The sequence below is a fragment of the Triplophysa rosa genome, linkage group LG21, assembly GCF_024868665.1.
Source record: "Triplophysa rosa linkage group LG21, Trosa_1v2, whole genome shotgun sequence".
NCBI lineage: Eukaryota > Metazoa > Chordata > Actinopteri > Cypriniformes > Nemacheilidae > Triplophysa > Triplophysa rosa.
The window spans coordinates 20,655,487-20,679,809 of NC_079910.1; the positions used below are offsets into that span (position 1 = coordinate 20,655,487).

Here is a 24,323-nt window from a genome sequence, read left to right on the forward strand (position 1 = left end):
ATAATGTGCTTTATTGCTTTTAAATTCATTGCAAAACCCCTTCACTTAAACGATTCGAAGCGACATGCAACCATTTATGAAACAGTGACTTTAATAGACATAATGGTGGACACCTTGAGTACAGCAGAACACATCTGATCGGATGATGTGAGTTTGGTGTCAACGGCTTACGGCTTTTCCTTATAACATCGAAGCATAAAGCAAAATGATTGTATTTTATGTTCTGATGAAGTGTGTATGATGGGAATTTTAGGCGTTAAACCTTAACCATTAAACGCACCAGATTCAGCTAATCAACATCTTGAGGATTACTAGAAACTTCCAAACAGGTGTGTTGGAGCTAAACTGTGCAGAGCTGCGGCCCTCCAGTTTGACACCTGTGTTTTAAAGGAACAAGCCCTTTAAGAATCGGATTGCGTTCCATTCCCTATGCCCTAAGTCCTTCGAAGAGTTTATCCTCCGGAGTGAGAGCTTCGAAGGGTGTCGGGGACCAAACAACTGTTTTTTTTTTTTTTAAGTGCCCTTCTGCGTCATCCCGTGCCCATAAGGAGGCGCCTTACACAAAAAATCTTGGAAACTTGAAGTGTCCATCAGTTGTAGCCTTCGAAATCCTTCATTCCGAAGGGCCCTTCGAAGTGGCCAGTTATGAGCACTTCGGTTTGGAACGACCCTTCAATATGGCAGCCACTACGATGTGCCCTGTTTGGAACGCACCGTCCATGTTTGATAGCTAAAGCATCACTCTGTGTGCCCAGACCTTCAACATCCAGGTCATCATCATCCCATCCAATAACTTCTGTGTGTATGTTTGTAGTTGACAAATACACCGTACACGCGCGTCCTATGTTGTGACGAGCAACATTTTAGAAATCATACAGTCAATTATATCATATTTTATATGAATATTTCTAATATGAAATGACATAAGAGAGATTCATCTTCATTGTCTAGAGGACCCATGTGCACTGTGTGTTTCTGGCTTTAGTTGAAACCTGTGACTGTGAAGTGATGTTTCTGCAGTTTATTAGCACTGTTTCTTACAAGTGTTGTGTATTTAGTGATGTGTTTGTGTTTGAAGGTTTTGGGAGCTCGTCACTTGCCCAAACATGGCAGAGGGATTGTTTGCCCTCTCATCGAGATTGAAGTTTGCGGAGCGGAATATGACAACAGCAAGCAAAGGACCGACTCTGAAGGTGAGCTTGAAATGTGACGACAACACGAACACGTTCATGCCACATACCGTGTATACCACATCATAGCTTTGTGTAGGGGGCGTTACAGATTCAATAGCTTTATCAAAAGGTCGATTTTGCTCTGTTGCACACACAAAACTGGAGCTGGGTAGGGTTGCACCAGCCATTCGTAAGTTCTTTCTTAAAGGAGAACGTAAAGTCCACACTTGAGGCTTAGTAACTACTAGCTAGTTTGTAACTATATCTGTATGTTATTCTGTTGCACCATTTGCTCTTAAAGCAGAACGTAGCTAGTAGTTCGTAGTTGACGTTTACCTTCTATAGTCCAGTAGCAGCCTTTAAAGGGGTCATATGGCGCAAATCTGTGTTTTTCTGTGTCTTTGGTGTGTTATAAGTTGCCCATGCATGTATTAGACACATAAAACTAAAAAAATTGAAAGTGTCGGTACAAAAGATGCATTTTATCTAAAAGCGAATGCTCACCCAGACCTGCCTGAAACGCCTCGTGTAACCACACCCCCACAAATCTACATCAGTTGGTGGTCTGATTTGACTAAGACCGCCCAAATGTATACGCAAGTAAGGTGGTCGTACCTGTCCGTACAATTGAAGAGGAACCTGATGTTCCAAATATGGTAAGAGGCGTCACACGCTTGCAGTATTCCACCAATCACTACTTACTGGTTAACTGTCCAATCACAGCACACCTCGCTTTTCAGAGCCATGAGCTTTGTTAAAAATCAGCGCGTTTCAGAGAGGCGGGGCAAAGAGGAGATACAAACATGCAGGGTGTGTGGAAAATGCAACGTCTTTGAACCTTAAATCGTGTATACACATTGCATTATCTAAAACAAACCATAATATTCCTTTTAGCCGTGTCATATGACCCCTTTAAATTCGTGATGAAGTGAAACTTATTTAACCTCACATAGTAACGGTAAAATAAGTTTTATTAAATATAAAACTACCTAATCATAAGTAACATAATATGAATTTGATTAAATATTTTAAGTTAAACAAAATTAAAAAACAAATGCTGATTAAAAATAATACAACATAATACATGACATGTAATACGGGTGATTTCATTTTACAGTCAACCGCCAATGAAATATTTGTTTTATTTTGATGTGCACAACACAGGCAGATTGATGCACACACACGGAGGAGCGCTAGGATGGCGCTAGTTCTTGTTAGAAACGCTAATAATGTTCTGTTAAAAAGGTGTGTGACTAAATGTCAGCTTTATCATACATGTTTAAATATTGAAGAATATTGAGTGAAACTACAGTTTAGTTAGTTCAGCGAGTCTGCAGTTTTATTCCTACAGTTACTCCTGACGAGAGGCTTCCGTAAATACTTGGAGATGATGTCGAGATCCTTCTCGCGGTGTGCTCAAGGCTCACCACCTCTACTGTTTCTCAAGTGATATTCTGCTGCAACCTCTTCTTGATTGTTCTGGAGTTGATCTCTTTCTGTCCATCTTACAGCTGACAACGGTCTGAACCCCACGTGGCCCAGAAAGCCCTTCCGCTTCACTGTGTGCAATCCTTCCTTTGCCTTTCTGCGTTTTGTGGTGTATGAGATCGACATGTTTAACGACCAGAACTTTCTCGCCCAGGCCACGTTTCCCATCAACTGCCTCAAAACAGGTACCGTCACACCCGCTAATACAGCAAACGTCCATGGTGAGGAATGTCAGTGAATATGATGAAAAATGACGCACGCTCTCTTTCTTTGTGTGTGTGTGTGTGTGTGTGTGTGTGTGTGTGTGTGTGTGTGTGTGTGTGTGTGTGTGTGTGTGTGTGTGTGAAGGCTACCGGTCAGTTCCTCTGAAGAACAGCTACAGTGAAGATCTCGAGCTGGCGTCTTTGCTGGTGCACATGGACATCATCAGAGGAAGGGTGGGCTATGAGATCATAGTATGTGGATAAATGCACCGCAGTAATGTAACATACCGTCCACCTGTTGAATGTGCTGTACTGTAATGGTGGTTGTTCTCGGCAGCACGAGAACGGCGAGATGTTGAGTCCCCTCTCGGCAGCAGGGGCCACGGGCATACAGGTGGGCCGGGAGCGAACGGGCGAGACGGGCTCCGTTTCCTCCACGTCCTCCATGTCGCCTCTGCCCTCGTCTCCGGCTCAGGCCCTGGGATGCCGCGGTCGGGAGGGATCGTTTGAGGCGCGGTACCAGTCTCCGCTGGACGACTTGAGAGTGTCGCAGGAGGTGCTGTTGGACCACGAAAACAGAAGGTACGACTGCCTTACGACCAATGATAATCTGCAGGTCAACCATCGCTCGTTTTGACCAACATACGGTGTCGTAACACTGCAAACTCTCTTTGGTTAAAACTGACTTCTGTTCAACATGTTTGACTTAATCTGGAGGTTTAGCGGTCGGTTTCACATTTAAAATATACTCAGACTAGAGTTTGGTTTTATGTGCAGAATTCTAAATGTCACTTTTAACGTACAATTGTGTTAAGTAAAAACAAATCATGCCTGCCTGTATAGGGCACAATAAACCTAAAACGTTAATGCTTCAGTACGGTTTAATGTCGATGGACAGGTGTTCATTTTTTTCATTGGTATGCTGTCTCTTTGCTCTTCAAGGTTGCGCAGGGCTCGTGTCAGCGCCGACAACCGTGCCTAAACCGAGCGGCCGACCGCACGACATGGACCGAAGAAAGCAGCCGCAGGCCTCCTTCAGGGCCGATGATGTCAAGGACAGCTGTTTCTATGGAAATCATCCGGCCAGTATTTTAGGACAGATCTCCCTCTCTCTGTGATGAGCGGCGGGGGGAGCGCGCGGCTGGTGAAGGAGCCACAGAATGAACGACTATCTGCTTAGCTACAATCTGAACCTGCAGCGGACGGGACGGGTGTGTGTTGTGATGCAGTGTCAAACTCGAGGACAGCACTCTGATTGGCGGAGAATGTTTGGCTGTTGAGTGGTGACTGTATCACTCATCGCTTTGAACTCGATCCCAGGTTAACATTTCTGGAGTAATAATACTCACTTTCTTTACTCTGTCTCTCTGGCTTATATTCCAGTATGTAAACGTGTGCGCATGCGTGCGCGCGTGTTCCGGCCTTAATCGGAAATCATCTGCTCTCAAAGAGCCGCTCACTCACAAAATTGTTTTATTTAAACTTTTGTTTTAAACTTTCGTACTGTTGTTTGCTTTTTATGTATATACCAATATGTTTCTAACATGAGGGCTTGGCCTTTTTAATTGTGTTTTCTCAATTCTGTTTTGGACTGAATGTTTTGGAGATCTGTTCCAGGATGCACAAGTGGACTTGAAAAGAAAATCCGCTCAGGTTTGGTTCACAAGACAGTCTTTGGCCATTTGGTTTACGGAACAGAACCGAGGGACCATCTCGTTTCACAATGCTTATCCCTTATTCAATATCTGTGACTATTATTTTATCTTTCTGTTTTAGCACCAATGTTATTCCTGAGATGTTCAATACATGCGGTGTCTGTTTAAAGAAAGCCAAAGGTTAGACGGTGACCAAATAAGTTTGGAGTTGAACCCATGTTTGTGATTTACTGTAGCTGTGGACGAGAGTAAAGGCATCGAGTGGTACAGTTGTAGCTTTTCTTTAGATACGTGCCATGCAGTCGTGGTCACTTTGCCGCCATATCACACACCAGTTCATGTGGAAAATCAAGGCCATATTTACTGCAGGGGCTCTGATGACTTCTGCTGTTCCCATTCAGCCAGTAGAGCTCGGGATTTCGCCCAACCGCACACAAAAATCTTTTCATCTTACGGTCAGTTTTATGAAGCAGGTCGACTATGGTGGGATCAGCGTCATAGCGTTTGTGTCGTGTGACCATCAGGCAATGACACACAGGGACCATAATAACTTTCAAAAGAAAAAAGGCCAAATTCCTCCAGAGGGATTTCAGACCATTTCCCCTGCATTTATTCCCTCGAGTGTTACATCTCTACACTTCCCTTTGTCCTTCTGTAAATGACTTTCTGCTTTCCCTGCATCATCTTTCATGTGCCTTGGTGTATGTATAGTTAAATACATCAACAAAAGACATGTATGCCTTTTCTAAATGCTTTCTTGCATCGATGTTTTGTTACCAATGTTCTTATTTACAAACCAAGCCTTTTCTGTAATGTGCCTATGCTATACTGGAGGAAATATACGTTTTAATTTCGCTTTTCATATGAAACATAATCAAGCCTGAGAATAAAGTACTTATTAAACCAAAGCTGTGTTTTCTTCCTGTCAGTCCTGGGGCCTCATATATAAAACGTGCAGACGCAAAAATCCATGGAAACATTATTTCTAAAAACATTTTTTTGGAGTCTGAGCAGACATACAAACGTTTGCTGGCCCGAGCGCTGCAGGTTTTTGGAAATAGAAGTCATTCTAGCCAGTCATAAAAGAGCACCTGTGAATGTAAATTATATTAATCGGACATTGTTAAAAGGCGTTTGTTGTATGAATATGCACTTTGAGAAATGATCGTAAAATCTAAATCAGGACAGTATCTACACAGCATTTTATAAAAGAGGCCCCTGGACCAGTTGTTTTTCTTTTTATGACTTCATACATTTGCATTTATTTTATATACAATATCTATTGCAGAACAAGTCAAGATGTTCACAAGGGTGAAAGTTTGGACACTTCATAATTATGGTTTTATTTTGCTCTCAGTGATGACATTTCAGAAAAAGCGTTCTGTGTGCTACCGAAGCAACTCCTACAGCATACATCTAAACCTCTTGAGGTGCAATTTGGTCAGTCATAGTTGAAGAATTACAAAAGGGCTCAATAAGAGCTGTGCAGTGTTCGGTACCACTATAAATCCCCTAATGAATGTCACTTCATTCACACTGACACTGTTAGAAAATAACCATTCAGTAAGAACTTTACACTCCTCTTCTTCTCAGATGTCTTGCGGATTTCCCCCTCTGTCCTGTGAAATAGTCAAAGCAACTGGTTGTCTTGTACAGTGAGACCGCTTGTAATTCCAAAGTTAAAATTGTTTTTGCAAAGGTATCCTCCGGTGCTTCTTTTTCAATTTCATCGGATGTTGCCAAATATAAAAGATAAAGGCCACATGTGCTGTAATCCCATTGGGTGATATCCCTTTGCACTTCCAACACGTCCATTTAAGCCTCTGTTCTCCCCTTTAGTCGGACCCTATGGACAAAACACATGTATTACACCAAGGTTAATGATGTGAATGAAATCTAAAATGAACAGAAATACTCATTAAATGTGTTTGGGTTGCAGTGTGGCATTACTGTAACAAACATTGTTAAAAGGATACTCCACCCAAAAATGGAAATTCCGTATAAACTTCCTTGTTTGGTTGAACACAAAGATATTTATAAAAATGTTAGTAACTGAGCTCTCTGAGGCACCATTGACTACCATAGTAGAAATAAATGGTAGTCAAAAGGTGACCCAGAACTGTTTGTTTTCCTAAATACTTCAAATGATCTCATTTTGTGTTTAACAGAACAACAAAAAAAATCAATGTTTTTTTTACTATGGTAGTCAATGGTGCCTCAGAGATCTCAGTTACTAACATTTTTCTAAATATCTTTGTGTTCAACCAAACAAAGAAATGTATACAGGTTTGGAACCACTTGAAGGTGAGTAATTCATGACAGAATTTGTATTTTTGGGTGAACTATCTCTTTAACAGGTTGGCCGCAGATTTTAAGTGCAGTTTCACACAAGATACAGTGAGTGTGACATAAAATTGATTAAAAAAAGTTTTATTTCATTACCTAAAAAATAACAAACGAACATCAGGCTTATCTGTAACCAAACTAAATGTAAACTAATAAGGAATAAAAAACTAAATGAAAAGGTTAGACATTTTTAAATTAGTTCATAAACACAACCTGAGTTCCAATTCATGCATCCAAACAGAGACAAGATGCTATAAAAAATTACCTTGTTTGGTAGATACTTCATTTGTTCACTCTGTGGCTTGATCCTTTGAGATGAGGCTACTTAGTAACTGCTCCACTTCTTCTGGATGCTGGGATTCCAGAGCGGTTTCAGTTGGGCTGGCCGCAGTCAATGACCCAGCCTTACTGTTCTCTAGAAGTGGTACCTTATTCACAAACCACCGTCGGATCGACTCCTCACCTAAGCCACTTGATTTGACAATGTCCTCCAATTTACTCTCATCTAGCTTTCCGTAGGTGTCGAGGTGCTCCTTCAGCACACTGATGTTGGCTTTCTGGAAGTCTTCCTCATCTACCATGGCCTGGTAACTCTCGAGCCACTTGAGCTGACCGTTCTTCGAGACATAACGGCAGTCTCCAAACCAACGCACCACCTCTGGTCGCAGTAGGCCCGTTTTAGCAATGAGCTCATTATACTGGGGACAACTAGGCCAGTGCGTGCGTGCAAAGACTTGTTTCAGCAGGTGGAGCTGTTCGGGTGTTTTTTTCCCCCGGTATGAAGAGGCCTGAGTAACCATTGCCTGAGAGCCGGAAGGCAGCACTTTGGTAGCCTCGGTGGGTTCACTTCCCTCCGGCTCATCTTTTCCATTTGATTCAGTAACTTTCAACATTTTGAGATTGATCTTGATAGGGTTAACTTTTGGCTCTGTACCAGTCTCTTCCTTCTGTTTTTCAGACGGACTATCAGCTTCATGCGTCTCCTCAGTGCTTGTCTTCTCCTTTTCTTTACCGTCGTCGTCATTGTCCCTTTCTGCCCTCTCGGCTTCCTCTTTCTTTTTCTCTGCTGCCACCCTCCTCCGACGCTCAGCAAACCAGCTGTGGATCTCACGGCGAGTCATTTTCGTTTCTGCCCTCAACCTGTCAACTTCTTCGCTACATGGATCTGGGTCTTGCGCAAAACTGGCCTCTAAAGCACGCACCTGGTGAGGTTCCCGCTCTTTGTACCGTATAGCAGTAAAATCTGGTGACGGGGGTCGAGGAGGGCGTCTTGTGGGAGTTGGTGGGGATGTTGTCTGTGAGGGACTGATGGGTGTCTGCTGGGGGGTTTTAGGCCTCTCGGGGGGGGTGCTGTTTTCTGACAGGTCCACAGCAACAAGCGCATCAAACTGGGAACCGCTAGCACTTGCTGCTGCAGTCTGACCACCTGCACTCATCCTCGAGCCCTTCAGATTACGGAAGTGGTACCGTCGATCACTGAACCACTTCCGTACCTCACGCACAGTCAGACCGGTTAGGCCGATAAGTCGATCCACCTCCGCCTGATTGGGAAACTGGCTAACAAGGAAGCTGTCTTTTAAGGCTGCCAGCTGTTCCTGTGACTTCTTTGTTTTGTTAAAGCTGGGGTCCAGAAGGCTTGCGGTGGAGAACATACGAGAGTTCATAGAGACATGACGTGGGGAGTCTGATTTACTTGGTATTGTGCAATCCGTGGTAGTTGTGGATGTGACGGTGGCGGCTGGAGTGGTACTAGCAGCTGCTTTGCCATTGTTCCTGCAGTTACTACTGCTTTTATTATTTTCACCGGTACTTTTTACACTATTGCCGTTGCTTTGAATGCAAGTGTCATTAGCACCAGGCGTATAAGCCCTAACGTCACTGTCGCTGTTCGACTTCGCAGTGCCGCTACAGTCCACACCAATTACGCAAGCCTGGCTGTTTAAGCTGCTTGTACTACTAATACTGCTAGAACTGCTTCCAGTACTAACGCTACTGCTGCAATTTCCACTACTGCTGCTACCAACCGTGCCCAAGACCATGCCGATTCCTTTGTCAGCCACCAGGGCCGCAGCGGGCCTGGCCTGCATCATGGGCTTCGCGGCAGCCTGAGGCTTAGGTGTTACAGCGAGCGTAACAGGGGCACTGCTGACCTGAATGCCATTAGTTATCATAGGCTGGGTGACAATCACCCCTCCTTGCCCGACCAGGCTACCCTGTAAAATCTGAGGGATGCCAGTTGTGCCCAGAACTGTGATAGTTTGCTGAGAGGTGGTCTGGTGGGACAGACGCTGCTGCTGGCTGGAGGAAGGTGCAGTTTGAATGATTGTGTTGAACATCTTCCTGCGGGCATCCTCTATCTCCTCTGGAGACCAGCTGATTCCTTGCTTCAGTCTCTGTGCTGTAAACCAAATCTTGATCTGCTCCTCGGGGTACTTTGTGACTACTGTAAGGTAGCACAGCTCAGCCTTGGTCGGATAAGGGAACTTGCTAAAGGACGTCTTCAAGAAACTGCTATTGTCCATGGATGCGTTGTAGGTAGGAATGCTGCTAAGAGGGATCATTACTTTTGGAAGATTCTTGGTGCTTGAGGATGAGGAGGGCGATGAGGAAACAGCGATGGGCGCAGACTGTGGGTTGACACTTCTATTTTGCACGACAGACACAACTTGTGTAACAGCGGTCTTGAGCAGCGGCAACACCCCAGAGGCGTTAACAATCTGTATGGCTGACGACAGGGCAACCTTGTTGGCTGCTCCATTGTGTACAATAGTGGGAACGTGGGTAACTGTCACAACAGGAGTTTGGGTTTTCTCCAGTGGTTTAGTAACCGAGGAGGAAGGGTCGTCGCTTGCGGGATGAGAAATGACAATCCTTTTGGGTTCTGATTTACCCTTCAGCATTTTCATGATTGGTGTCTTGGAGATGGAAATCTCTGTTTCTTTCAAGCTATTGCTTTCACAAGGTCCTGTGACGAGGCTCTGTTCTACCGCGATCTTGTTGTCCTTCCGTTTTAGCTGAAGCGTGGTGTTCATTGTGCTGTGATGTACACGGGCATTGTGCAGTGCTAAGCCTTCGAATTTGGCAGCCCTTACCCCACAATCCACACAAAGAAAACAAGGGTCAACGCGGAAATCTGGGTGTCCACTGTAGACATGGTCGAGGAAAAGGTTTAGGTCCTGGGTCTCAAAGTTACAAGGCCTACAGGTGTAAGTGCCAATGTCTTTTTGGATATCGCCTGCTTCCTGGCCAGACGAGTTCCCCAAACTGGGACTGCCTATTTTACATGCTTCCTCCCTGAAGGAGAACCCAATGTCCTTGGACAAAGGAGATCGTCTTTCCCGTTCAAGGTCATCCTGAAGATGCATGGTTTTTACAGGAATCATGCATGGAATGGTGGACTTTCTCTTGCTAGCCATTGCTCCTTAAAGGCAGTGTCCAGTAAGACGGCCAATTAAATACTGCTGTTATCCACTCCTGTAGACATCCACTAAGAACCTGGTGATGGACATGGTCATCAGTCCATCCTCAGAGGTTTCTGTGATGATTCTATCAACCTGTAAAAAAAAAAAAGCTTAACAATGAACTACAGATTTCTAAATGAATTAATGCTTTAATGTCTATCTCTGAGGACAGAGGCACCTTTCACACCCTTATTGCCTCTTTACTGAGCAAGGTGGAGTTAAGTTTTGGAGTTAAGTAAATTACATACTCATTTAAACCGGGTTGAAAGCTGAGCTGAAAGTCTAATAGGGGTTTTTAAATGTTCCAAATGCTGTATTGCTGCTATGCATTTGTCTTGACAAAAAAAACAACTCAACTGCTTTCCTGTCTCTATAGGCTCACTAACAGCTGCTAAGACCTACAAGAAATATAGGTCACCTCACTCAAATGCTCTAATCCTAGACTGCAGCAACTAAACATCCAGGAATGGGCCAGCACAGTTTTCAGCTTGTAAGAATATGGCTATTGGGGACCATGATGAGAGGTCTACGGCGATGACGATGAACACAGTATGTCACATAAAAGAGTGACAAAGCATAAAGGTAATTAATGCAATATGCAATAAATGCAAATGATATCAATGTAATTTTCTGGTGTTCTTTTCTGTGATAATAGACAAAATGACTTGTTAAAGATGGGGTATCATGCTATGTCATGCATTCTGAGTTCTTTACACTGTTACTGGCTTCTCATGCTTAACATGGTCAACTTGCTAAAAAACTGGAGTTGGACGTATGACGTAGTATTTCTGTACTTGATACACTCTCCCAGCACTCCAATTTGTTTCGGAAAGTTTTTTTTATAAGTCTGAATCCCTGTTTCGTAACACGGATCGTATTTTTTTTATTGGGCAACTCTCCCGGAAAAACACGCCCACTCCAAGGCGAAAGAAGAGCCCACCCACGTGCCAACCGACGAGCATAGGAAGACCCGCTTATCAAGATTGGCTGCACTGCGTTAAGACTGGCCTGCAGCTCGTTACTCTTGCGATAGTGAAGTTTAGGTGTGTTTGTTTGTTCACGGCATTTCAGTGATGGACATTATATAAACGGTGGATATAACGCTGGATTTGGAGATGGTCTGAAACTGATGGATGGCGCATTAATCACATTTCAGTGCTATGGAAATATCAAAATCAATAAGTAATAATAAGGCTATTTTCTATCCTGGTTTTAAGGCCAGCTGGAGAAACGCACTTTTTTATGGGTGTGCCTTATTGAAGACTTGGAAGTAGACGCTCACTGCTATGATTGGATAGCAGTTTGCGTAGTAAACTTAAGTTGGAGCCTTCTGTTAATTTGGTTAGACACGTAACGGACTTATTTCCCGGATGTGATGGCAAGTGTTACATTCTGGGAAAGCTTTGCGTATAGTTAGTATAGCCTATAGTTGTATGGTGTTTAATTATATATGACCGTACCTGTCAGCATTTGAGACTCGTGATCGCGAACCGGACAGAAGATCACCGCGATCGTGGGTCTCAAATGTTACGAGAGTTTCCATGATAAATAAACAAACGGGAGACTCCCGTGCCAAAACGACAGTGTTGGCAGATACGGATATGACCCAGCACCCGAAATAATACCAAAACAATTCAACACAGCCTCCATTATTCGCAAACGGTGGATAAAACCTTGAAAAATTATATATGAGCCCACCAAATCACAGAGATGCCGATTCGCACGGGCTTAAGATCACAGACAACCTCTGCAATTAATACAAATGACTAGAGGTCCCCAGGTAATACTAATCCCGCGCGAATAAGACTATCAGGGCATATCAAGCGATCTCTAACAAAGCAATAATGATGCATAGTACAAAAATGTTTTACTCACATAAGATTGCTGCGCCATTCCTATCAGATCCAATACTGACTTTACAGCACTGCTTTTTAATTTTAGTCTCTCCACAAAGCCAGCATCGATCTGTGGCTTGTTCACAAGGGAATCTGCGGTAATGTTTTACCCACGTGAGCTGGAACGTCTTTAAAAATAAACTTCAACCACGCATTACTAATGTCGGAATCCGAAGGAAAATTATGCAGCGACTGTGTTCTTCCACAACCAGGCACTGACTGCGCAATATTGTGCGATCTTTAACAGCATGTTTATTGCTTGCTTGCTCCATCTGGATCCGCGCAACTTGTGTTACTTCAGTACTATCATGCGCGAACCAGTGGGCGGGCCTAGAGAAATAGTCATTGATATTTTTCTGTGGAGGCGGTGTTCAACCTATCTATATCTATCTATATAGATAGGTGGGCAATTCCAACGTTATGGATGTGACATTTTGCGTTATGGACGTGACATATAAATGCTCAGAGAATGAATCTGTTACGAATATATTAAACCATCTGTTTATATTTTACTGAACCCTTGTTGACAGAGTCTAAACATCAAAAAATGTCAGTCTATGAAAAAAATTTCCATTTAAAAAAGGGAAATAAACATGCGTTATCGATGTGACAAAAAAAGGACGCGGTTTTTGGGAGATGATAAACTTTGTAGGATTTCTATAAAATAAAATGCACAATCCTGAAGCAATAATACCCAATGAATGGAGAAGGGATGCCTCTTTATAGAACATAAAATAGTTACTTTATATTAATTTTCATGTGTCCATTTATGAGGAATATGTAGCGTTATGGATGTGACGATCCTGAAAATGGCACTTACCTGACTATGAAAAATCATGCACTAAAAATAGGGATGCACCGAATCTAACATTCTTGGCCGAAGCCGAACATGATGTGAAACACTTGGCCGAAGGCCGAATAATACCGAACACCGAATATGGTTTTTGCATTTCTTCTATTTATTAAGCTATTTTTTCACTATTGCACAAACTGAATAGTCAAAATTTGCTTTTAAAAATTTGTCTTGCTTTTCAATAAAATACAATACAACTTAATATAAAATAGAGCAAAACAAAATACATTAAAACAAAAAATTTAATAGCCTATATTAATTAGGCCTATAACTGACTGGTAAAAGAATGTAATGTAAGTTACTCTGTACCCCTACAACAAAACAGTTCATTAAAAAGTGTCATTCCACATTAGGCCTATAACTAAAAATACGAATAAACTAAAACTGTTGGATTATTATAGGCTACGTTGCAAAATGATTGTAAGAAAAAAAAACATCGAACGCAAGCTATTCTGACTGATGCTGACTGACAACCATATCAGTTCACGTCTCTCCTGCAAACTCCGCCCACAAAAGCTGACTGTTCTCTGGTGCACTCGTGGCCGGGATGCACAGAACATACTTTGACAAGTTGTTTAGTACAGGGAACTGTGTGCGCGCGACCACTGTATGATGTCAAAGGATGTCGCGAGCGGCGGGGCTACTGTCAGACAGCCCGCTCCCGTCTGAAATAGCCACAAGTTACCGACCGGTAAAGACGCTTTCATTCGGAAATTTACTTCCGTGCGGCAAGTCCCGTGCTGTGTCTTTCTCTGACACCTTAAAATGCTCCACACACACACTGCCAAAATGTTTGCGGCATTAATAAAGCGCACGTCTCTCTCTCTCTCTCTCTCTCTCTCTCTCTCTCTCTCTCGCTCTCTCGCTCTCTCTCTCTCTCCGCTGGTTGCTAGTTGATCGTTTCTCGAGTCATGTTCGGTAAAATTATTCGGCCATTTCACATATTCGGCCGAATACCGAACATGCGTTTTTTGCTATTTTCGGCCGAATATATTCGGTGGCCGAACATTCGGTGCATCCCTAACTAAAAATAAAACAAGTGCTTTACAAATTTGAAGAGAGATCTCACATGGGTATTTGAACCACCAAATGTTAAAATCTGTGCTATTACCATAGTGAAAACCGCTGGTAAAAACTTTCTTTTTTCGCGGTAAGGTTGACATTTTCACGGAATTGCCCAGGTGCATTCCAGGACCTGGCGTTCGCTGGGCCTGGTGTCAATAACAGTTGTTATTTCAGTAACAAGGGCGTTTTCAGTTCTGACAATTACAGGATGTTCGCTTGAATACGATTCCCTCTTATATAACAAAAGCTTGGGTTAAAATTGAGGTCTTAATTCATTGCCCCTTTAAAATTAATGATTGATGACGTTGTTGTTATTATTAGGGCCTATTTACAGTGGCAAGAAAAAGTATGTGAACCTTTTGGAATTTCATAGTTTTCTGAATAAATTTGTCATAAAATGTGATCTGATCTTCAACTAAGTCAAGGGTATTGACAAATAAAATGTGTCTAAAATAATAACACAACATTTTTTTGATCTTTCATGTCTTTATTGAGAACAACCAAAAAAACCTGGTAGTGCTTGTGGAAAAAGTATGTGAACCCTTGAGTTAATGACCTCAAAAAATCTAATTGGAGTCAGGTTTTAGCACACCTGGAGTCTCGTTAAGATAACGAGATAATAAGTTTAGAGGTGTGGACTACAGCTACTTTGACTGATAAAAACCCTTAAACTTTTGGAGTTCGCTCTGCACAAGAAGAACATGCTTATGTGAGCCATGCCTCGCCAAAAAGAGCTTTCAAAGGATCTACAATCAAGAACTGTTGATTTACATAAAGCTGGCAAGGGTTACAAAGTTATTTCAAAGACTTTAGAAATTCACCAGCCTACAGTTAGGCAAACAATCTACAAATGGAGACACTTTGGGACTGTTGCTACTCTACCAAGAAGTGGGCGCCCAGTCAAAATGACACCAAGAGCACAACGAGGTAAAGAAACAACCCTGAATGACAGCCAAAGATTTGAAGGCATCATTGGAACTTGCTAACATCTCTATTCATGAGTCTACAATACGTAAAACACTGAACAAGCAGGGTATCCACGGCAGGACACCACGAAGGAAGCCACTGCTTACTAAAAAGAACATTGCTGCACGTCTGAATTTTGCAAAAGAGCACATTGACACTCCACAGCGGTATTGGCAAAATGTTTTGTGGACTGATGAAGCTAAGATTGAACTATTTGGAAAAAACACACAGCACTAGATCTGGCGTAGAAAGGGCACGGCATATCATCATGAAAACATCATCCCAACTGCAAAGTATGGTGGAGGAAACATCATGATTTGGGCCTGCTTTGCTGCATCAGGGCCTGGCCAGCTTGGAATCATTGAGGGGAAGATGAATTCACAAGTATATCAGACAATTCTTCAGGATAATGTGAGAATGTCTGTACGTCAGCTGAAACTGTGTAGAAGGTGGGTGATGCAACAGGACAATGACCCAAAACACCGGAAGCAAGTCCACAACAGAATGGCTTCAGAAAAACAAAATCCGCCTTTTGGAGTGGCCAAGTCAGAGCCCAGACCTCAACCCAATAGAGATGCTATGGATTGACTTGAAGAGGGCCATACACATGAGACGTCCAAAGAATATGACCGAGCTAAAGCAGTTCTGCCAGGAAGAATGGGCTAAAATTCCTCCTCAACAATGTGCAGGTCTGATCCACAGCTACAGGAAGCGCCTGGTTGAGGTTATTGCTACCAAGGGGGGTCAACCTGTTATTCATTCTAAGGGTTCACTTACTTTTTCCACTGCCATTTTGAATGTTGAATGAGTGTGTTCAATAAAGACATGAAAGATCAGAATTTTTTTGTGTTGTTATTTTTAAACACATTATGTTTGTCAATACCCTTGACTTCTACCCTTGACCCTTGAGATCAGATCACATTTTATGACAAATTTATTCAGAAAACCATGAAAATCCAAAAGGTTCACATACTTTTTCTTGCCACTGTATAACATTTCCATCTATATACTGTATTTACTTAATAAAAGTAAACCAAATAAATGCATCATATATAACAAATCTTTATACAGCAAATACCTAAATAATTTGGGTCATGTTAAAGGAACAATACAGGGTTTTTAGAAGGATCTATTGATGGAAATGCGATATAATATACAAAACTATTTCTTCAGAGGTGTATAAAGACCTTACGTAATGAACCATTATGTTTGTAATTAGGGCTGTCACGATTATGAAATTTGGCTGACGATTAATTGTCTAATAAATCATTGCGATTATGACGATTAATTGTCTGTTTTAGAGCTTTGACTTTTAATTCTCATACATTTTTTATTCAGCTTTGAAACGACCATATTGTTCTGAATATAAAGACTATGTTCTTTTTCTTGGAAATACATAGGAAAAAATTGGGTCATCATACTGAAGGTTTAGGCTTTTACCTGTCAATAATAATACAACCACCAAATACTTGTAAATGAAGTAAATTGATCAGGAGTGAATTGAAGCCACCATTAAAATGCTATCAGTCATAGAAAAGCTTCTAGTCTGTTTTTTTCTCACTTGCAAGACTAGAATAAAAGTTTACTTCTATGTTAATGAGATTTTGGTAGACTGGTTTTCACACTGAAATAATATTAAATTGTACTGCAGGTTATTTTTATGATATATGCTTTAGTTTTTTTCAAGTGATTGTGTTGTGGTGGTACATTTTACAAGTATTACCATGCTTTAGTTACAATATATATAATAAAATATGCAATATGCAGATGCACTACAGCTCCCCCTAGTGTCTTCTATAGAGATGTGCAATAATTGCGATGATCTGAAACCATCGCGATGAGGTCAAACAATCGCGATGAGACGATTATTTAATAATCGTGACAGCCCTATTTGTAATACCTTAGAATAAGCTGTTTATATCTACATACAGAGCGGCCCTACATACATTGAATTCGCCGCCATGTTTTGTACAGCAGCCCTAAACGGACAAACAACTCTACAACGCGCGTTTCCTCTTCCTCTCCGCTGCGGTATCGTGGTGAAACAGAGTACTCTCCGGTGCGGAACGCATGTGACCCGCAGATTAACTGAAAGTTTATTCATCATTGAGTAAAAAAGTAAAACGCGCTCTCGCTCGCTCTCCAGTTTCAGCTCCAACGCTCTCTCTCCCTCCACGAATTTCAGGTAATTCAAATAGACCCACAATTTTAGGTTAAATAAAAGGCCTCAAGCTGGAGGTTCAATCTGGGCTGTTTTTATTTTCACCTTTTTGAGTGGTAGATCTTGCCTTTCATCAATTCCTTCAAAAATGTTGGTGACCACTGGTATACAGTAGGTACTCGAGATTAATATGAGATTGGCAGAAACTGCGTGTGTTACCCCATCTTTAAGAACAAATTTGATTAGAAAAAAAACAATTTAATATTATTGTAGCCACTAGACAGCATGCTTTCTTAACCCTTTAGCTGTCGGTACCATTTTTTTGAGTGTGCGTCTTAAAGGTGATTTCCACTTTATTATTATTACAATTAGTGTAACTCTGGAAAGCTTTGGTCTAGACAGCTAATTTTGGTCTCATTTTAAAGAAGACACTTTTTTATGAAATTTAGTGCATTTGAACAACATGCACTAAAAAATGTTATAGCAGTTTAAGTTAATTTGAATAAAAAAATTTTTTTTCTAAAATTAAAAAAACTTTATTCCTATATAAAATATATATGATATCCCCTAAAAATGCCATAATATCAAAGGCACGAGTCTTATCATGTTTTGTTTCAAATTTGAAAATGATATCTATAATAATGAAGTCACTATGATATTTTAAAATTCAATACAAACGTTTGCCACTAGGTGGAGTTCACGCCTAAATGGTGAACCAGAGACACTTGGATACCATTTGATTTTACAACATGTTGAGACATTTTTTTATTCATAGACTTGAACACAGGTTTGTAAAACATTTCAAAGAGGGTTTACATAGTTTTTACATGAACATATAATAGTAAAACAATTAACTAATTATAATAAAACCAACTATAATAACTAATAAAGTTAAAACAACAAACTCATCAAACAAGTATTTCCACATCTTTTTACAAAACTATTTACACACTTTTACATTACATTGTAAAACTACAGTCCGAGTGCTTTCCTGTGATATATAGTTTGTCAATATTTATTTAGTTTTAGAAGAGAATATTACAGTTTTTTATTTGTAATACCATGTTTGGCCCACCGGTGGAGCAGGTGACATTTCAACACAGTAACACTTTTACTACGTTTGACCTATCGCAAAAAGGACAAAGGATTTGAAAACTAGAGACATACAGCTTTCCAAAGATATATAATTTGCCAGGGTTCCTTTATGTTTTCAGTGATGGTTTGTCAATATTTATTTAGTTTTAGATGGGAATATTATTCTTTTTTTCTTTGTAATAACACTTTTGGCCCACCGGTGGTACATGTGACATTTTAATTAACACTTTTGCTATGTTTATCCTATCACAAATCGGACAACGGATTTGAAAACTAGAGACTTTGAGCTTTCCAATGATATATCATTTTCCAGGATTCCTTTATGTTTTCAGTGATAAATGGTTTGTCAAGCTTTATAGTTTTCGTGGAAAATCAGTGTTTTGTTTTGTAATAACACTTTAGGTGCACCGGTGGTACAGATGACATTTCTACTAACACTTTTACTATGTTTGTCCTATTTAAAAACGCAACAACGGATTTGAAAACTAGATACTTACAGCTTTCCAAAGATATATAGTTTGTCAATTTATTCAGTTTTAGATGGGACTATTATTGTTTATTTCTTTGTAATAACACTTTTTTGCCCACCGGTGGTACATGTGACATTTTAATTAACACTTTTGCTATGTGTATCCTATCACAAATCGGACAAAGGATTTAAAAACTAGAGACTTAAAGCTTTCCAAAGATATATAGTTTGCCAGGGTTCCTTTATGTTTTCAGTGATAAATGGTTTGTCAATATTTATAGTTTTTGTGGAAAATCAGTGTTTTGTTTTGTAATAACACTTTAGGTGCACCGGTGGTACAGGTGACATTTCTACTAACACTTTCACTACTTTTGTCTGATTGCAAATCGGACAAAGGATTTGAAACCTAGAGACTTAGAGCTTTCCAAGGATATATAGTTTGCCAGGGTTCCTTTATGTTTTCAGTGATAAATGGTTTGTCAAGGTTTTTAGTTTTGTAGAGAATTAGTGTTTTGTTTATAATAACACTTTAGGTGCACCGGTGGTGCAGGTGACTTTTTTACTAACACTTTTACTACGTTTGTCCGATTGCAAAATGACAAAGGATTTGAAAACTAGAGACTTACAGCTTTCCAAAGATATATAGCTTGTCAACATTTTTTTAGGTTTTCTATAGGATATAGGGTTTTTACGATATAAAAACACTTTAGCCCATCTGTGAGTCCTTAACATTTTCTAAAGTAACTCTCACTACGTTTGACCTATCACAAAACGGAATAATGATCTGAAAACTACAGTCTGAGAGCTTTCCAATGATATATAGTTTGTCAATATTTATTTCGTTTTAGAAGGGAATATAATGTTTTGTTCTTTATAATAACACTTTAGGCGCACCGGTGGTACAGGTGACATTTTAATTAACACTTTTACTACGTTTGTCCTATTGCAAAACGGACAACGGATTTGAAAACTAGAGACTTAGCGCTTTCCAGGAATATATAGTTTGTCAAGGTTTCTTTAAGTTTTGGCATAGAAAATTAGCAATTAAAGGGAAAAAAGGGTTAAAATGTACCACACGTGGGACACCGACAGCTAAAGGGTTTTAAACATTAACCTCTTGCAAAACTAAACCCCATACCAAGCCTTATTTGTGAAAAGTGGTGTTTTTTCAGCCAATTTTGTTGACTACACAAATATGTTTAAATACGGTCACATTTTCTTTCCTAAAATATGGAAATGTAGAAGCACACGTCACGCACACACACACTGCCTGCATGTCCACAGTTTCATTTACAAAATCAGTGGGCATGAATGCCACCGTGGGAACGCAGTTTAGTTTGATTTTATGCACTGCTGATTCATTTAAAGTAACAGTAACAGCCTGCTGGAAATGTGACTTTTAGCCAGTTTCTGAGCTGCATGTGAACAAACACACGCAATCATCCATAGTGTGGTTTTTACGTCAACTAAAATCACACTGTCTGCTACCCGTTACTCAGCGCTGCTGGGTCAACACCGAGTTTGTGCAGTAGGCAGGACCTGGCATCCATCACGTGGTTTAGGCCCTGAAGATGGAGAACCGATGACACGGGCGGGTGGGGGGTTCGAGGTGAGTGTGTGTGTGGGGAAGTCTGGGAGGGGTGTAACTATTGCAGGATGCAGTGAGGTGTTTCAGCGAGGGAATTTTTTGCCTTGATACTAAACCCCCCCATCCCACACACCCTTTTTCCCCACCCTCACCAACAATCAGACAACCGTAACCCCCATCTCCTCCGCTCACTGCGAAGACTCAGGAATGTTCCAACACGGGCTGTTTAGCAAGTGGTCAATCTCAGAGCTGAGCTTCCGTTTGCCTTCAGCGGCCCTGCTCTGTCTCTCGAGTACTACAAAACCCACCCTGATTAATATAGGAAAATGTAACCAAATACGGGGATGTAAACTTGTAAGAACTGGCAACAGACATCTTGATCAGCTACTGATCAAGATCTAAACCCCTAAAAGTGTTTTGCATGCAACAGCAACACTAATGTATGCATATTTGTTTTTCTCTTTTTGTTGGGGTCTTCTGAGCAAACGATAGATAAGTGCTTGAAGGCGGAAATAAATGAGTATTAAAGGTGTTTTAAGAGTGTACAGACAGTGATTATCTCTGTTTCTCTGGAGGACGTCACATCACGTGTCCAGTGCCTGAACTGACCAGTTCTTCTAAACCATGTGCTCACAGAAAAACTGTTTTCACTCAAGAATGACTGGCTGTTCTCTATCCTTGTTTTTACACTGCTTTGGCGAAAACACATGAATCCCACCATCAGTGTGCCTGCTCGCCTTCACCTCCCCTCCCCCACTCCCTCCCTCTCTCTCTCTCTCTCTCAACAAGTTCAGCCTAGCCTGCAGGGAGACGGGGTTGTCAGCACCACTGGTGTGTTACTATCCCCATGGCAACACCCCTTACACACACAGACACACACGCACACACACACACACACACACACACACACAGTGGTCAGCTCACAGACAGTGTTGGGTTCCTGGCTCTCGCTGGCTTGTTTTTTCCGGTCGCTGCTGTGAGAGAAGGCCCTGATCTCATTTCTCGGTGTCTGATTGCGTCGTACTCCTCGTTCCGGTGTGGCAGATTTAAGAATGTTGGCTTTTTTGGACACAAGCATATCTTACTTCAGACCGGTGAAACGCGACTTTCAAGAGACTTTGTCCAATTTGTGTTTATTTCTATTTGCTAAATATTGTTTTCAAAAACAAGATCCCTTGGTCAAAGAAAACGAGTGGCGTGGACTGTGTGTGTGTGTATAAAGCTTTTTGATAAGCTCTGATTGCTCAATTCAGTTTTCATCGAAAAAACAACCCCAACCGTTAAAAGTTGAAAAGTGCCAAACAACATTTGGCTTTTTCAACTGCGGAGTGACGTGACCAGCACTTAAGGTGTTAAAGCCCAGTTAAAAATGGAAGCGCAAGGGGGAGAAAAATGGCAGCACACGGCACGCTCTGCTGTCCAACTTAAAATGGCTGACATCACAGTGAGTTAACCGGCAGCGAGGCAGTGCGATGCCAGCTCCTGCTGACCAGAACCGCTAGAACACGCGGAGCACGGACCTGCTGCCCCGCTCCTGGTTTCACACCGCTGCACGCTCATCCTGAGCCAAAGGGTTCGTTTGGGAATAGTTTAGCACCTGGATGCTGGGAGAAAGACAAGTCAAGTAACAAAAGAAAGGCATCCTAATGGACCATTTCTCTTGGTTTCTTATCTATGGCCCATCGCTATCGTATTGTTTTCTTACGTCTTGATTAGACCTTTACACATGACGTATGGTTTTATTTCCTCCTACAGCAGAGAAATGTACATGAAACATTGAGAGACTCAACATAATCAACTGCACTCACATTCATTTCTACCCTATCAGCAGTGAAATGCAGAAAGAGCCGGGTTTCACTAAACAAGACCCTTTGCTGACGTGAAAAGAATCGAACATGATGTTCACCTCACATAGGATGGGGAAGTCACTTCATGGTTTGAGACATTTATTTCTTTGTATATCGCTTTCATATGCCGTACAACTACAACCCAATTTAACTGTTAAAGGTCATTCATACAGTCCTGAACTACTGTCCAATATAGGCTGTTCGCTGGATGATTAATGCCAGGACTGTTATCTAGAGAGCTGTGTGACCAATGACTGACATATGTAATGTTGGGTTGTTCACGTAACTTCATGCGCACTTCATCTGTTGAGCAAGCATTAGATTCTGGATGTGACAAGGGGGAAGAAGTCACATTTTGGTTATTCGGACATCCGGGCAAAGCATCTCAAAAGGATCAGGGCTCCTCAATTTCTGTATGATTATTTACATGCCTATTTATTTCCACTTTCTGCCTGATCCTATGAACCTCGTTTTCACAACAGTGTTTAAAATGACTGACCATTTGGACAGTGTGAACATGTGACCTGGGACACACGCTATAACACATACATACTTTAATGATCAGTAACTATAATGTAAATTCAACTATAACGATAAACCACAAATGAAAACCACAGTTACTTGTTGTATGAGTCTGATAACACATGTGACGTCTTACTGATCAACTTTGAACGATTCTAAATTTATACAGTGTAGCTGCAGCACATCATTGAACACCACAAACCCAAAGTACTCGTGTGGCCATCACACACACTGACAGAGCAAAAGTCAATCACCTGAAATGTATCAATTTAGTTTAACTGTAGACGTGATGACGATACATTGTAACGTTGATGTGGAACAATAAGTCAAACACAAACTCACCCGCGCGCACGAGCACGATCCCGCGTCCACACGCACAATGATTCACAGTAATGTCAGCGTATGCTGATGAATGTAACACAAAGGCCTCGCGCTCTTGTTTATGTCCACTCGAGCTCAGTCAGTGTCTGTGTAGCTGTGTGCGCGTGTGTGTTCAACACAGACGGGCAAAGAAACTCACTCACTACGTCACCATCAGCAGTGTCATGTGACCCTACGCGTCACTGGCGTGCGTTCCTCTTTTAAAAAAGGACATAACTTACACTGATGATTATTTATATTCAAACACATAATGAAACAGTCAATTAAGTGCAATTTGTGTCACAAAAAATACAAAGAGATAAAGTTCAAAGTCGTTTCATAATCATCCACATATAGCCAGATTTCATCGTTGCCAATAATTATAACGTTACTCCAAGAACCTAAAACAATCGAACTATCTACGGCAAACGCATTTGAGCAGTGGAGTCAAGTTTAGACCACTTTAACTTAAGATACCATATCTCATGAAGCATCGGTGTACCGGCCGTGGTCATTATATATATATATATATATATAACTATTATATATATATATAATATATATAATATATATAATACTACTACTAACCCTATATATATACATGTTCCGCATTAAGTGTGTTATACTGCTCAGGCACATCTTGACTTACATGGCTTTTAAAACGTGGTGGGGACAAAACCACGCCTGTGCCGATCTCACAGATGTATGTGGATTTATTGTGTAAAGAAAAAAGACATCCCTGTCAGTCTTTTCCTAAACTGGAAATATCTGATTATTAACAATCTTAATTAAACGTGCTCGGAGGAATTACGCGAATATAATGAGCTGCTTGTTATACTTTGTACAAAATACATATTTGGATAGTAGTCTATTTAAAGATGAGAGAGCATGGATTTGTATTGACTGACAATTAAATAACATAATAACATATTACACATAAAAAAAACACCCAAAGACATAAACACAGACGTATTTACAATACTTGTATACAATACTTGTAACTTTATTCATTTACCAACATTGACTGTCTCGTGTTGCCATTGCCATCACTCACCTGCAGATGGCACAACTCGATTAGACGCGAGAGCCATTCTGCGTTCTCATTGGCTGAACGTGAAGACGTCGCATTTACTCATTGGATGCGCTGGCAAGGTCATGACTCCTGTGCGCATGCGCA

At 41.1% G+C, this 24,323-nt stretch overlaps 2 protein-coding genes across 5 annotated transcripts in view; one reads left to right on the forward strand and one right to left on the reverse strand.

Moving 5' to 3' along the window:
• plcg1 (phospholipase C, gamma 1) overlaps positions 1-5,110 on the forward strand; it is a 48,113-nt gene extending 43,003 nt beyond the window's left edge. For 2 of the 4 annotated variants that reach the window (XM_057320033.1, XM_057320034.1), the window contains exons 29-33: positions 1,079-1,193; positions 2,684-2,845; positions 3,009-3,097; positions 3,201-3,445; positions 3,806-5,110. In XM_057320033.1, coding sequence (XP_057176016.1) covers positions 1,079-1,193; positions 2,684-2,845; positions 3,009-3,097; positions 3,201-3,445; positions 3,806-3,845 — 651 coding nt within the window. In that variant the 3' untranslated portion in view covers positions 3,846-5,110. Of the gene's footprint in view, positions 1-1,078; positions 1,194-2,683; positions 2,846-3,008; positions 3,116-3,200; positions 3,446-3,805 lie in introns of all 4 variants that reach the window. The other 2 variants (XM_057320031.1, XM_057320032.1) reach the window with 1 other exon arrangement.
• A 111-nt stretch (positions 5,111-5,221) lies between these two features.
• Positions 5,222-23,285, reverse strand: zhx3b (zinc fingers and homeoboxes 3b). The gene is made up of 3 exons (XM_057320036.1): positions 23,129-23,285; positions 7,130-10,418; positions 5,222-6,364 (listed from the first exon to the last, which is right to left on the reverse strand). Exon 2 carries the CDS (start codon positions 10,278-10,280, stop codon positions 7,155-7,157), a length of 3,126 nt encoding a protein of 1,041 aa, XP_057176019.1. The 5' UTR covers positions 10,281-10,418; positions 23,129-23,285; the 3' UTR covers positions 5,222-6,364; positions 7,130-7,154.
• Positions 23,286-24,323: the final 1,038 nt, after the last annotated feature.